This window comes from Schistocerca piceifrons, chromosome 4 (genome assembly GCF_021461385.2).
Source record: "Schistocerca piceifrons isolate TAMUIC-IGC-003096 chromosome 4, iqSchPice1.1, whole genome shotgun sequence".
Classification (NCBI taxonomy): domain Eukaryota; kingdom Metazoa; phylum Arthropoda; class Insecta; order Orthoptera; family Acrididae; genus Schistocerca; species Schistocerca piceifrons.
The window spans coordinates 223,629,352-223,643,280 of NC_060141.1; the positions used below are offsets into that span (position 1 = coordinate 223,629,352).

A 13,929-nucleotide genomic window follows, 5' to 3' on the forward strand; every position below is an offset into this window, starting at 1 on the left:
ACATTTTGTGGTGCATACTTGTATGTGGGAATTTGTTGTTTTATTAGTTTATGTTGTATGGCAAGTTGTTGATTTATTATTTTTGCTACATTGTCATGTCTTCTGGTGTATTCTGTATTTGCTAGTATTGTACATCCACTTGTGATGTGATCTACTGTTTCTATTTGTTGTTTGCAAAGTCTGCATTTATCTGTTGTGATATTGGGATCTTTAATAATATGCTTGCTGTAATATCTGGTGTTTATTGTTTGATCCTGTATTGCAATCCATCTCACTGTATATATTGCCTTTTCTTAGCCATGTGTTGGATGCGTCTTGATCGATGTGTGGCTGTGTTAGATGATACGGGTGCTTGCCATGTAGTGTTTTCTTTTTCCAATTTACTTTCTTCGTATCTGTTGATGTTATGTGATCTAAAGTGTTGTAGAAGTGGTTATGAAATTGCAGTGGTGTAGCCGATGTATTTACATGAGTGATTGCTTTGTGTATTTTGCTAGTTTCTGCTCGTTCTATAAAGAATTTTCTTAAATTGTCTACGTGTCCATAATGTAGGTTTTTTATGTCGATAAATCCCCTTCCTTTCTGCTTAATGTGAATCTTTCAGTTGCTGAATGTATGTGATGTATTCTATATTTGTGGCATTGTGATCGTGTAAGTGTATTGAGTGCTTCTAGGTCTGTGTTACTCCATTTCACTACTCCAAATGAGTAGGTCAATATTGGTATAGCATAAGTATTTATAGCTTTTGTCTTGTTTCTTGCTGTCAATTCTGTTTTCAGTATTTTTGTTAGTCTTTGTCTATATTTTTCTTTTAGTTCTTCTTTAATATTTGTATTATCTATTCCTATTTTTTGTCTGTATCCTAGATATTTATAGGCATCTGTTTTTTCCATCGCTTCTATGCAGTTGCTGTGGTTATCCAATATGTAATCTTCTCGTTTAGTGTGTTTTCCCTTGACTATGCTTTTTTTCTTACATTTGTCTGTTCCAAAAGCCATATTTATATCATTGCTGAATACTTCTGTTCTCTTTAGTAATTGGTTGAGTTGTTGATTTGTTGCTGCCAGTAGTTTCAGATCATCCATGTATAGCAGATGTGTGATTTTGTGTGGGTACGTTCCAGTAATATTGTATCCATAATTTGTATTATTTAGCATGTTGGATAGTGGGTTCAGAGCAAGGCAGAACCAGAAAGGACTTAATGAGTCTCCTTGGTATATTCCATGCTTAATCTGAATTGGCTGTGATGTGATATTATTTGAATTTGTTTGGATATTAAGTGTGGTTTTCCAATTTTTCATTACTATATTTAGGAACTGTATCAATTTAGGATCTACTTTGTATATTTCCAATATCTGTAGTAACCATGAGTGGGGTACACTATCAAAAGCTTCTTGGTAATCAATGTATGCGTAGTGTAGTGATCTTTGTTTAGTTTTAGCTTTATATGTCACCTCTGCATCTATTATCAGTTGCTCTTTACATCCTCGTGCTCCTTTGCAACAGCCTTTTTGTTCTTCATTTATAATTTTGTTCTGTGTTGTATGTGTCATTAATTTCTGTGTAATGACTGAAGTTAATATTTTGTATATTGTTGGTAGGCATGTTATGGGGCGATATTTAGCTGGGTTTGCTGTGTCTGCTTGATCTTTTGGTTTCAGATAAGTTATTCCATGTGTAAGTGTATCAGGGAATGTGTATGGGTCTGCAATGTAACTGTTAAATAATTTCGTTAGATGTGAATGTGTTGAGGTGAATTTCTTTAGCCAGAAATTTGCTATTTTATCTTTTCCAGGGGCTTTCCAATTGTGAGTAGAATTAATTGCTTGGGTGGCTTCATGTTGCAAAATTATCACTTCAGGCATTTGTGGGATCATCTTGTATGTATCTGTTTCTGCTTGTATCCACCGTGCATGCCTGTTATGTTGTACCGGGTTTGACCGTATGTTGCTCCAGAAGTGTTCCATGTCTCTTATGTTTGGTGGATTGTCTATTTTAATGTGTGTGTTATCTATTGTCTGGTAAAATTTCTTTTAGTTTGTGTTGAATGTTTGGTTTTGTTTCCTTCTATTTTCACTTTTTTTGTATCTTATAAGTCGTTTGGCCAATGCTTGTAATTTCTGCTTCTTTTCATCTAATTGCTCTATCACTTCTTGTTGTGAGATTTTACCTAACCTTTTTCGGTTTTTTTTCTGACATTTCATTTCTTATAAATTGTGTTAGCTGTCCGATGTCTTTTCTCAGTTTTTCTATTTTGATCTGTAGCCTGTGTTGCCATGCTGGTTTTGTGGGTTTCTTCAGTGTGTTGGTTGGTTCTGATCTCTGCCTAGTGTGTATATTTAGTGTAGTGAGTGCTCCTATATAAACCAGTAGTTGTAACTCTTCCATAGTTGTGTTTTCATTTATTTTGTTGTGTATGATTGTGTTGATAGTTTTTATTGTTGTTTCGACTTGTGGGTTATTTGGCGGTCTATGCAAGAATGGTCTAATGTCTGTATTTGTGTCTTTGTATTCTATATATGTCAGCTGAAATTTTTCTTCTATATCTAACATGTGTGTCACTTAGTGTTCTATTTGTGCTTGTTCTGGTGGCTGTCTTAAGATTTCGTTTTCCTCTGACTGTTTAATTGATGCGTGTTGTTCTTTGTTTGTTTGCTCTGGGATGTTTGAGTCCATTACTGTATTTTCTTCTTCTTCTGATTGCACATTATTTTGTTCCAGTATTTGTTGTACTTGTTGTACGATGTTTTCTAATTCTGACTGGGGTATCCTGTTATTTTTGATTATTGCACAGATCTGATCAGCTAGTCGTCGTCCTGTTAAAAATTTTAATTCTGGGTATCTGGTAATAAATGTCGTGTATACTTGTGATCTGTATCCAGTTGTGTTGGTTCCTAGGTTTGTTGCTTGGTAATAACAGAACATGAGGTGTCGATTAACTTCATCTGACCATCTCATCCTCTGTCTTTGTTTTCCTTCTAGGGTGGTTCCAGGAAGCATATCCTGCAAAACACCTCTATTTGGATTTGAATCATTTTCCAGTTGGCTAGCAGTGTCGTTAACCATTGTGGGCGGGCATAGGGTTCAAGCGTCGTCCCCGACCAAGACGGCACTTGTCCGAGGCTTCTTTAGTTCTGTCCCGAACCAACTAATCACACTAAAGGGGGGTTAGCCCTATTAGTGGTTTGTTCCTTTCGTCGCCTTTTACGACTGGCAGAACATACCGGAGGCCTATTCTTTTCCCGGGCCTCCATGGGATTATTATTATTATTATTATTATGCTGTTCATTAACATCAGCTGTTCTTTGTTTACGGTGAAATTTTACCGCAGTAAGACGTTTCTCTTGTATGTGAATCAAATGATTTTGATGAAGTACGTTATGACATTTATTGTCACACTGGGCAGTGTTCACTGGAGTATACTATATGACTACACCTACTGCCTCAGTGCCCATGCCATCTAGATTCTTCCCCCGTCACCGGCTTCCCTGAACTGCACAACATATCTTCCATTCACAAGTCTCCATGTTGCCTCATGTTTTCACTAATAATTACGTCTGTTAACTGACTGGCACATTTATAGAGCTTACAATTATGATCCCTGAAATTTGCAGGCAAGTACTTTTCCAGCACCATAACTCGCTACGTTAACTGTTCAGTGACTATTTGCTAGCTAAAAGTACTCTTGTAAAATAAGGACATTTATTTATTTATCCATCCGTAGACAACATATATTGTGTGGAAGTCGTCAGTGAATGTACAAATTATGGGATGAAGTCTAAATATTTTCTTAGCAAAAGCCATTTACATTGTTTAATAAGCATAGGTATTTTGATGTAGAACTAACATACATAAATACAAAGCCTTGCATACATATTACATAAATGAATAAAGATAATTTATACTGTTTAAACATACTAGGTGCATTGATATGGAACTAGCAGACAAATGAATAGGCAGAAGTATATAATATATAAATGAAAAAAATGATGTCAGGTGTAAGTAATTTATCCAAAAATTTCTGTATTTATTTGCCCATTTTGCATTTAACACTGTTGTAATTGTTAAAAAGGGAAATAAAGACAAGTGCTGAGAACATTTTGAGTGGAACCACATTTCTTGTGCAGTATAATAGGGTAAATTCACTTCAGAAATAATGTCTCCTTTTTATAAACTGTTTCTTAGTTTTTCAGCAGTAAGGGATGGACATACGAAATTTGTGTCTTCTGTCTTTATCTGCAAGATTTGTGGGTTAACGATGCCAGTTATTAGCGGTGGAAAAAATAGCCATTTATCACTGTTTTATCCTTGTCTCTGAATCGAACATTTACCTGTAAGCAAACTGTAATTTTGTTTAAATATGTACAGTCATTATATGTCTCATATCGTTAGTATGATCAATCGGCAAATGAAGCACTGCTAACTTTTAAGTTATGTTCCACAAAGCATGATGTGAGAGTACAAAGGAATTGTGCAATTCCACATGACCGCTACGACCTGTGACTTAGAGTTGTGGTGTGCAACGCCACTACAGCATGCAGTTTGAGTTGGTTGTGTTTGTACATGTCGTGTTGTTATATCTGATGATGCCCTCTGGTGGTGGATGTGAATGTGCTGAGCTTAATGTGTGGTATTGGGTTTATTTGAGTTTTCACTGTCATCGTGCTAACACGGTTTTGAGTTTAGATAGTTGGTGTGATAACATAGGTTGTGGAAGTATTTTCCGTGAGTTATTAAGGTTTTCTTTTTGTTGACGTGTTTGGAATTTTTGTTAGGTAATTAGGTTGGTGTTTGTTGTGCAGAAAGAAGTCTAACTTTTTTAATTGTTATTTTGGTATGTATGGATAAGACTGAAAGATTTTTAAGTCTTGTGCTGGATATGTTAGGTGTATGTTTGTGGCAACAACTTGGGAGATTTATGAGAGTCTCTCTCTCTCTCTCTCTCTCTCTCTCTCTCTCTCTCTCTCTCTCTCTCTCTCTCTCTCTCTCTGTGTGTGTGTGTGTGTGTGTGTGTGTGTGTGTGTGTGTGTGTGTGTGCATACACACACAGTAGCAACCTAGGTGGTATGACCAGAGGCTTTTGTTGGTAAGTAATTTTTGTTTTGGTGTTATTCTATAGTAATTGTGATGTTTTGTGTGCTGTGTATTTATGATACATCAGTTGTGTTTTAATACATGTAGTGAATATGGGGTATTTGGGTTTTTGAGCTGATCGTTTTGGTTCCATTTCTGGAAATTGTAGCTGTTAATTTTTTTGTATCCACAGCTGCAGTTGAGCTATATATGTCCCATTCCCCTGTAGTAGCTCTCTCTCTCTCTTTTTGTGGTTGAGCAACATAGGTCACAGGAAATGTTCGATTCTTGTGGTTTTGTTAATGTAGCAGAAATCTGTAGTTTAAATTTTTTCAGATATTATTTGTTTCGGAATGGTGCAGCATTTTATTATTGCTGTATATTTAGCTTGACCCTGCCCTATACCCCCAATTTTCTGTGGTTGTCCCGTTAGTTCCATTTCACTTTTGGAAACGTTATTGTGTCATTTTTAATTTTGTTCGCATCTGTCTGTGCGTGTATGTAGTGACGTCATTGTTGTCATTTTGTGTACGCTGGAACTAGCCATTTCCACCACACTGATGATGCCATGGATCAAAGCAGTCGTGTGGAATCTGATGCTTCTGTGAAGACCAACATTAAAATTAAATATTAGTGATTTCCTGAAGTTTATCAAAAAACTAAACTGATTTTGCTAAATATGTCATGCATGCTTGAAGCACATGGAGCAGGAGCAGCAGAACAACTCACCAATTTCTGTCAGTGCTTGTAAGATGAGTACATCAGCTTTAGTGCATTGTACCTTGGACTGTATTGTGTTTATTTCAGACTCTAGTGAAACGCTGTCATGGACATTTGCTGCTCCAACAGGAAAATTATCCACTTTCACTGAAATTTCTGCAAGCACTTTCTGTAAGTAGTCCATGTCCTCTTCCCACGGCAATTACTCCACAGCCTGAACAGAAACACTACTTGCCACCAATCTGTAACAGTTACTTAAAGATACAATACAGATATGCAAACACAAAATCTGGCAAGATCTGCTTAAAATGTGATTAATTTTCTAGACTTATATAGGAAATACAGTAAAGAAAATATCTCCGGATTACAAACAGCTATTCCACACACAAACAAACAATAGAAACTCCAGGTAGAAGTAACAACAATGCAGGAACGGACAGATTGCTACTTATTGTAAACAAGAAACGTTAAGTTGCAGACACGCACAATTATGCATGCATGAGGTGAGGTGTGCTTGCTTGTGTGTATTTCTCTTTTACTGACGAAGGCTGTGGATGAAAGCTTTATGTAAGTATCTTAATTCAACCTGTCTGCAACTTAATGTCTTATTTATGGTATTCCACACATAAGGCTAACAAATACTTAAAGACATCAAATCCAAAAAGCAACAAAAGCTCTCAGTTTGTATCTCAGTAAGCTGAGCTGTTGTTCATTTACAGTGATGTTGTAAATATGTCCCTCCAAAGAGGAAGGTAAAGCAATACTAATTCAACATCTCAAGAGTTTAGTGCCAAACAGAATGACTTCAGGGTAGCTTACAAACTTTTTAATAGTTACTATATAAAAGACTAACACATTATACTTAACCAACTTTAAAGTGTCCAAGGACAGTACAGGCATAATGCATATCACTTCATGTACGGAGTTGCCTTCATAGTATATCATAGTCTCTGATGTTATTGAATTTAGCATATGTTAAAATTCAGGCTTACGTAAAAAACCTGCCTTGAGATACAGGCCTCCAAGGACGATGCTGTGAACACCATTTTGAAGATGCAAATTTCGGAATTTTTTTTAAAATGCTGTATCTCTAACCAGTTCTAGATATTTTGTTAGAGGTGTTTTTTTATTTGAAAGATAATTGCTGTATGATTACAATGATATCCTCTGTTTGGACACATATCTGTCAAAGTTCTTTTACTATTGCCTTTTGAATTTTTTCCTATAATTTAAAGAAATTTTTTTCAAACATTCTGATCCAGAAAAGTTAGATTTTTTTTCTGTTGATTAGTACCATGCAGTACTATATTCTCTGTAAAGGAGAGCTTCCACTATTAAGCTTGACAGGTTTTATTTTTAAAAAAAAATTTTTAACTTTCAAGGGTAATGCATGTCTTCACTGAAGTTGTTCCTTAATAATTTCTTTCTTACAATGTTTTTTGTATTGTCTTTGATGCAGTTATTTCTTTTCACTTTCCTTGTTGCAGTTATTTCTTACACTTTGTTGTAGTTTTATGTCAGTTTCTTTGTCAGGGTTGTTCATGGCAGGTTTCTATATTGTAGTTGTTCAGTGCTAATTTGTTTACTGAAGAGAGTTGTCTTCTGACTGGGGTCACAGGAAAGTGAAGTGTGCTGACAGAAGAAAATGAACCAAAGCACTCTTGCACCTCCTGCCAGGAATTTTTCACAAATATCAATTAAGCTGTTGAATACTGACCATCTTCCAGTGAAAAGGTGCTAGTTTTAACTATTATTCCAGAGACATTTTCAAAGAAAACAATTTTGAACCACGTTCCATCAGAATCAAAGTACATGGTAGACAAATCAAGAAATGTAAGGTCCATAAAAGGAATTTTCGGAAGACCAGAACCCTGTTATGGTCATCCTGTAGAAGCAGCTCAAGTTCAAATAGTGGAAGATAAATGGAATTGTTCTCAGCAGAGTGCTGACAAATAAGACACTATAACTGCAGCAGTCGAAGGTCAAAAATTTGTGAAAGTGAAGAGGTACACGACTCTCAGTGTTAAAGAAACTTTTGCATATTATAAGAGCAACTATACAACTTCACTCACTGAAAGATCAAAATTTTATGCACTACGACCTAAGTGGATAGTTCCACACCTACCTAGAGATGTCTGTTTATATGTGTACTGCGCGAATTTTGATCTTTGTGTGGTAACTTGAGCATGTGACGTGACACCTTGGGCATGTGAAGTCATTAGCAGTCTGTGACGTAAAGCGAGACACTTGTTTGTTTCCAGAATGTGGTGACTGCCCTGGAAAGGGAGGACTGTCTTTACCGATACTTGGCCTGGAAGACGTAGCAGATAACTCTGCAGAAATTACATAAGCGACATGGGAGGAAAATAAATGAATTAAGAAAACTGTTGCCTTCGACAGTATCATTGATGAACTTTGTAATTGCTCAGTGAAAGCAGTAACACACCAGCACTTGAAGTAGTTGTAACAACACATTGCAGAAGTGAAAGTTTGTGTAAAGGCTGAAGAACTACGTTTGGTGCTTCGCTGTGATTTTGCTGAGAACTGGTCTGCAATTATTCCACAAGAAGTACAAGGGTATCACTGGAGTAATGACCAGGTTTCAATTTTTTTCAGGAGCGACATATTTTCAAAATAAGACCACAAGTGTTGCAGTTATGACACAGGGCATGACTCTGCACACGCTTCGCTAGCAATGCGCAAAATTCTTCAACTGCAAAGAGGGGCAAAGAAGATCATTATCATTTCTGATGGTACTCCTAGTCATTTTGAAAATCATTACCAGCTGTTTGAATTGAGTAAGTCGCTTGCGCCAACTGACTGGATGTACAGTGGCTACTGGTCACGGGAAGGGGCCTTGTGATGGTGTAGGCGGCCTGCTGAAGCACCATGCTACAAAACAATCTTTCCAGACCAAATACAGCTGCGATTCAGAATGCAAAGGATTTTATGAGAGTTGTGAAATCTTACACATCCACAGCCTTCATTCTTCAGTCTAAAGAGGAAATCTAAGAATTCCGTGAGCAGAAAAAAGAAGAATGGTCCAAACAAACTACTCCTGTGAAAGGAATTCAGAAGACACATTTTGGACTAAAAGTGATGGGCGAACTCATACTGCACACATTTTAAAAAGCAAGAAAGAAGAAACTTCATTCATTCAGCCAACACCTCAGAAACAGCAGGATAATATCCAGATTCACAACCTGGCAAGGGGTGTGTGTGTGTGTGTGTGTGTGTGTGTGTGTGTGTGTGTGTGTGTGAGAGAGACTGGTGGATGGCAGATATAATAGACACCAGTTATAAGCTAAATGAACTTATAGTGAACTTTATACTACCACATGGGCCAGCTGCTGGATAAAGGTTTCAAGCTGAAGGACAGCAACAATGCCATCAGTGCTCACGTCCTGTCCACAATGTTTTGAAGATTGTGAGTACTCCAATTCCTATTGGTTCAACAGGAAGGCATCCCTCTACATCAAAGGAAGATAATGAAGCAGTGGAACACATTTTTAGTTGATTGACTGGCTAATTTCAGTACAAAACCAAGTACACAGAAGCTTTTTTATAGTCTTTGGACCTTTCACATACATTTTGGAACCATTTAAAATGCTTGGAAAAAATGAGTCTCTTACTAATCTTACAAAACTAAAATCATGTTAAACAAGGCTAGGTTTTGATTTTTATGAGCTTGTCATGTGATAATGTAATAAAACATGTTTTATGTATAGCAAAAATTTCTATTGTTTATAAAACCTAAAAGTGGAAGCTCTCCTTCTCAGAGAATGTAGAACTATATGGCACTAATCAACAGAAAAAAAAAATTTATGGCTAGACATTTCTGGAATTTTTTTTATTATAATTTTTGGAATGCTACAGTGAAAGAACTTTGACAGGTAAGTCCAAATGGAGGATTTCTTCGTAACCATAAATCAATTTCCTTTAAAATAAAAAAAATACAACAAAATATCTAGAACTGTTGCAGAGATACAGAATTTTAAAAAATTTTCCAAAATTCGCATCTTCAAAATGGTACGCGCAGTGTCATCTTTGGAGGGCTGTATCTCTGAGCAGAAATCTTTTTTTTTTGAGAAAACAAAAAAATACATGTTCCTTACTTAGTCCTCCTTTTAACACATGGTAAATTTAAAAACATCCAAGGCTATGAAGGTATGATTTTTTTCTAGCCTGCCTGAATTGATATGGCAGATGCCTACAGCTTTCTGCATCGAAGCCATGGAAAGTAGAATAACTAGGTCAATTCTAATAACACATTCTCAAGAAATATTTGTCATAACAAAATATAGGCCTATCATAATCTGCAAACAGTACAATACAAAAGGCATTTGGAATACGACATACGATTATCCGAGCTCCAGGTATCTAAGAAGAATAACACAGACATTACCTATACTACTTGTGAACAACAGATCTAAAAAACACCTTTATGAAGAGCTGTGCCCGATTAGATAGTAAAAACTAAACTAAACTCCGTCTGAACGGCCCACAAAGGGCCACCTGTCCAACCAGCTGCTGTGTCATCCTCAGCTCACAGACTTCACTTGATGCAGATACACAGGTGCATGTGGTCAGCACACCACTCTCCTGGTTGTATGTCAGTTTACGAAACCAGAGCAGCTACTTCTCAATCAAGTAGCTCCTCAATTCGCCTCACATGCGCTGAGTGGACCCCACTTGCTAACAGCACTCAGCAGACAGGATGGTCACTCATTCAAGTGCTAGCCCAGCCCAGCCCGACTTTGGTGATCTGCAGCATGGCCATTTGGCAGATAGTCGGCTATACTAATAATATTGATTTTTAGCTTCAGTTTATGTTTATTTAAATTTACTATGGGTTTTGACTGACATGCTACCACTGGATGGAGTTCTTTCTGTTTACACCTTTTAATGTATTTATGACATGCAAAAATTGTGTGTTTTTGGCTAAAAATACGCATACCTAAAGATTGCACATTTGGTAACTAATGGTGAAAAACTGTTAAATATAGTATCGAAATAAGTTTACCACATTTATATATATGAATACAGAATGTACATACTGTTTAACTGAACAGATGTATTCACTGTATGTTGCTACAGCATACCAAACATTTGTGACTACATGCTTAAGAATGGAAAGTTGGGAGTGCAGATCTAACAATAAGATATCATGTGGCACAAGAATAGTTTTGAAAATACAAAAAACTGCAATGAAACAATTTTCCCATTGCCAAGATGGACCTCTAACAATTTTATGTAGGAATGAAAGGGTGAGCTGAAGCTACCAGTACCAAACATCTGCTTCAGCCTGTAATGCAGTGACTGTATTGCCCCATATGCATCGACAGGAAGAGAATAGCACAAGGACAATACTTCTTGAGTCCATATTGATTACTGGACTGCAAGTTTGGGTGGCAGACCTATCTGTAGCATAGCTCAATGCCTACCTAAGTTAGAAAGGTGATAATTTGATCAAAACCTGGTGAGGGGGTAACGATGATCTCAGTTAACCTGACTGAATACGAAAGTTCAATGGCCTGTCCATGATGAGGTCATTAGTGAACAACCACAAGCTGGGAAAGCAAATTCACTGCACCCTTCTCAAAAGAACCCTCCAGTCACATGCCTAACCAATTTAAGCAAACCATAAAAGCTCACTGCACGACGACCTTGTTACAGGTGCAAGCCAAATCTCACCACATAGTATCACTACTAGTAACCAACTACAGCAATCTATCTTCTGAAAGCTGCACAGTCGGTGTTGCTCAACAGTTTCTCTACTTGGTTAGCGTCTGTATTTTTCATAAAATTGTTTATTTGTGTCATGAATTTAAATTGCCACATTGATGAGGAAAACTATTTCTGACATGTAGCAAAATATGTAACTTGCAGAGATTCAACAACAGCATAAAATAAGGCACTTATACGAACTACCGGAGCATTTTTGTCATGAAAACAACATATTACAGAAAAGAACTCCAGAAAGAATTAATTTCTAAGTAGTATAAAGCAAACATCTGACAACGAAGGCATGTGAAGGAACTAACATGTGACATGAAAGTCCCATATATTAATTACACGGTGCCAGTGGTCGGACTGTATTGCCCAAAATAACAAGGCATGCGTCTTAAAATTAAGCCAATACAGTTACTATTATAACAACAGCTCCACGAATGAAATGCACATTTTTATGAGTGAACCTCCGTTTTGTTATGACGTTAGGTTTAAAAGATCCCAAGCTTCCAACCAACACAGTCAGCGGGAGATGTCCTTTTCTGATATACCATACATGCCAGAAGTTTTGCTTGAGTCTGTTATTTTACATCAGTGGGTTCGTTTGTTGCAACAAAATTAATTTTTTTTTATACACAGTGATGCCGAGTTCAAGTTTCATGTTTAAAATTTGAAAACTGTTCCACTCGATCCGTAAAGTTTTGTACGCATATATTTACTAATTGCTTCATTGTGTAACGAATACAAAGATAATGTGCTCTTCGACTTGTTACATAGACCTACATCTCAAACTATTAAATAAATAAACGTCGTTACAAATGTTTTTGCGATGGCAATGATATACGTCGCAAACTTTAACCAATGTACAGTTCATTAACACAACTTTCCTAGTTGTATGTGAACACGTCAACTATAAACACAATAACCATCACCATTGCGTTTCACCTAAATGTGAATTGCTGCGTGGCACTCGAATTTCGCATAAAACATTCACCTCAGCATCTTTCTATAGACGCTACATTCCGAGTTCGCAACATTTGACCTCAACCCAGTATAAAACTAATTTTAAAATCGTTTCAACTTTTCTTTATTTTGGAAGGAGACCACATGCAAAAATTGAGTAACAACGTATCAATTAAAATTCGGGCAACTAAACAAAAGAAGATTTTACCTTATTGAACGCTAATCCTCTTATACCGTCTGCGTATGCTAATGGATCAAACAATAGTACTAAACTACTAAACTCAAGAGCTCACGAAACCGCCACTATTATCGATATTACTTTGACACATTACACAGCACAAACATTCAATATTTCAAATCAAAAGCGCCGCACCAAATTAAGCAAAGTTGTTATAACTACGTGACGACGAGGTGTCTACCAACATTACAGAAATGCGAAAATAACAGGACACAGGATGAATACGCCTAAGCTGGGCAAGCAAAGACCCATAACGCAGTTAGGGTCTTATAACTGGAGCTAAAACCGGACAACTAAAAAATGTATTATTATTATTATTATTCACAAGACATACATTATAGCTGCTACAACAGGAAGCATGCATTTATTTAACACGATAATTTCTGTTAATGCTGTGAATCCAGACACTTCTTTGCTGGTTATATTTTGAAGTTAAACTTCTTCTCTGTCTTCACAACTTTAACAAGTTCTTTCACGTTGTCGTATCTGACAAATTTAGGAAACACAGCACATTTCATACGGTAGTTAAAATTCAAAAGTAGTTCAACTTTCACCATTTTTACTTTCAGTTTGTTTCTTTCATTACTCCATATATTTAGCATCACACTGAAAATCAGCTCTACAAAGGCATTGGGCGATGATACGACTAGCACATGTTGAACAACTTTCAGCAAATTACGTGCTTCGCGTCTCTTAAAAAATGTTACCCATTTGGTTGAAATGTCTATGAATGGCAAAACGTTGATCAGTGCACCTATTTTAGAAAGCAGTTCGTCACCGCTTATATTTATGTTGAAATAACCTGTGAGTTTCTTTATGTTCCTCATTTAAGGGGCTCTTCAAAATTTAACTGAGAGCTAAGCTTGAAAACTGTGTCTTCACTGAAGTCAAGCCATTTTTCTAGATATTCTAGAATCCTGGTTTAGTCTTGCTGAGCTTCTCTGACAAATTTTGCTTGTTCACATTGCATACATTTTTTTCAGCTCTTGTAATACCTTGAATCTGAATGAACTATTTGTCTATTAATAATTTCTGTACGCAATTTCAGGAATAAAGAATATATTTCAGTTTTCAATATAAAATCACTTTCTACGTGTTTTGATTGTATTAAATAAACGCATAACATGGTGGACAAAATAAATTTTAATCTTTAGGATTGTTACTTCATCGTCCACTTCACGGTCGTTTTCGTGGGCTACAAATGT

At 36.4% G+C, this 13,929-nt stretch overlaps 1 protein-coding gene across 3 annotated transcripts in view; it reads right to left on the reverse strand.

The window, feature by feature from the left end:
* LOC124794966 overlaps positions 1–12,908 on the reverse strand; it is a 112,638-nt gene extending 99,730 nt beyond the window's left edge. The window contains exons 1-2 of one of the 3 annotated variants that reach the window (XM_047258694.1): positions 12,695–12,908; positions 5,803–6,007 (exon numbers count right to left, since the gene is read on the reverse strand). In XM_047258694.1, coding sequence (XP_047114650.1) covers positions 5,803–5,977 — 175 coding nt within the window. In that variant the 5' untranslated portion in view covers positions 5,978–6,007; positions 12,695–12,908. Of the gene's footprint in view, positions 1–5,802; positions 6,036–12,468; positions 12,486–12,694 lie in introns of those variants that run through there. The other 2 variants (XM_047258693.1, XM_047258695.1) reach the window with 2 other exon arrangements.
* Positions 12,909–13,929: the final 1,021 nt, after the last annotated feature.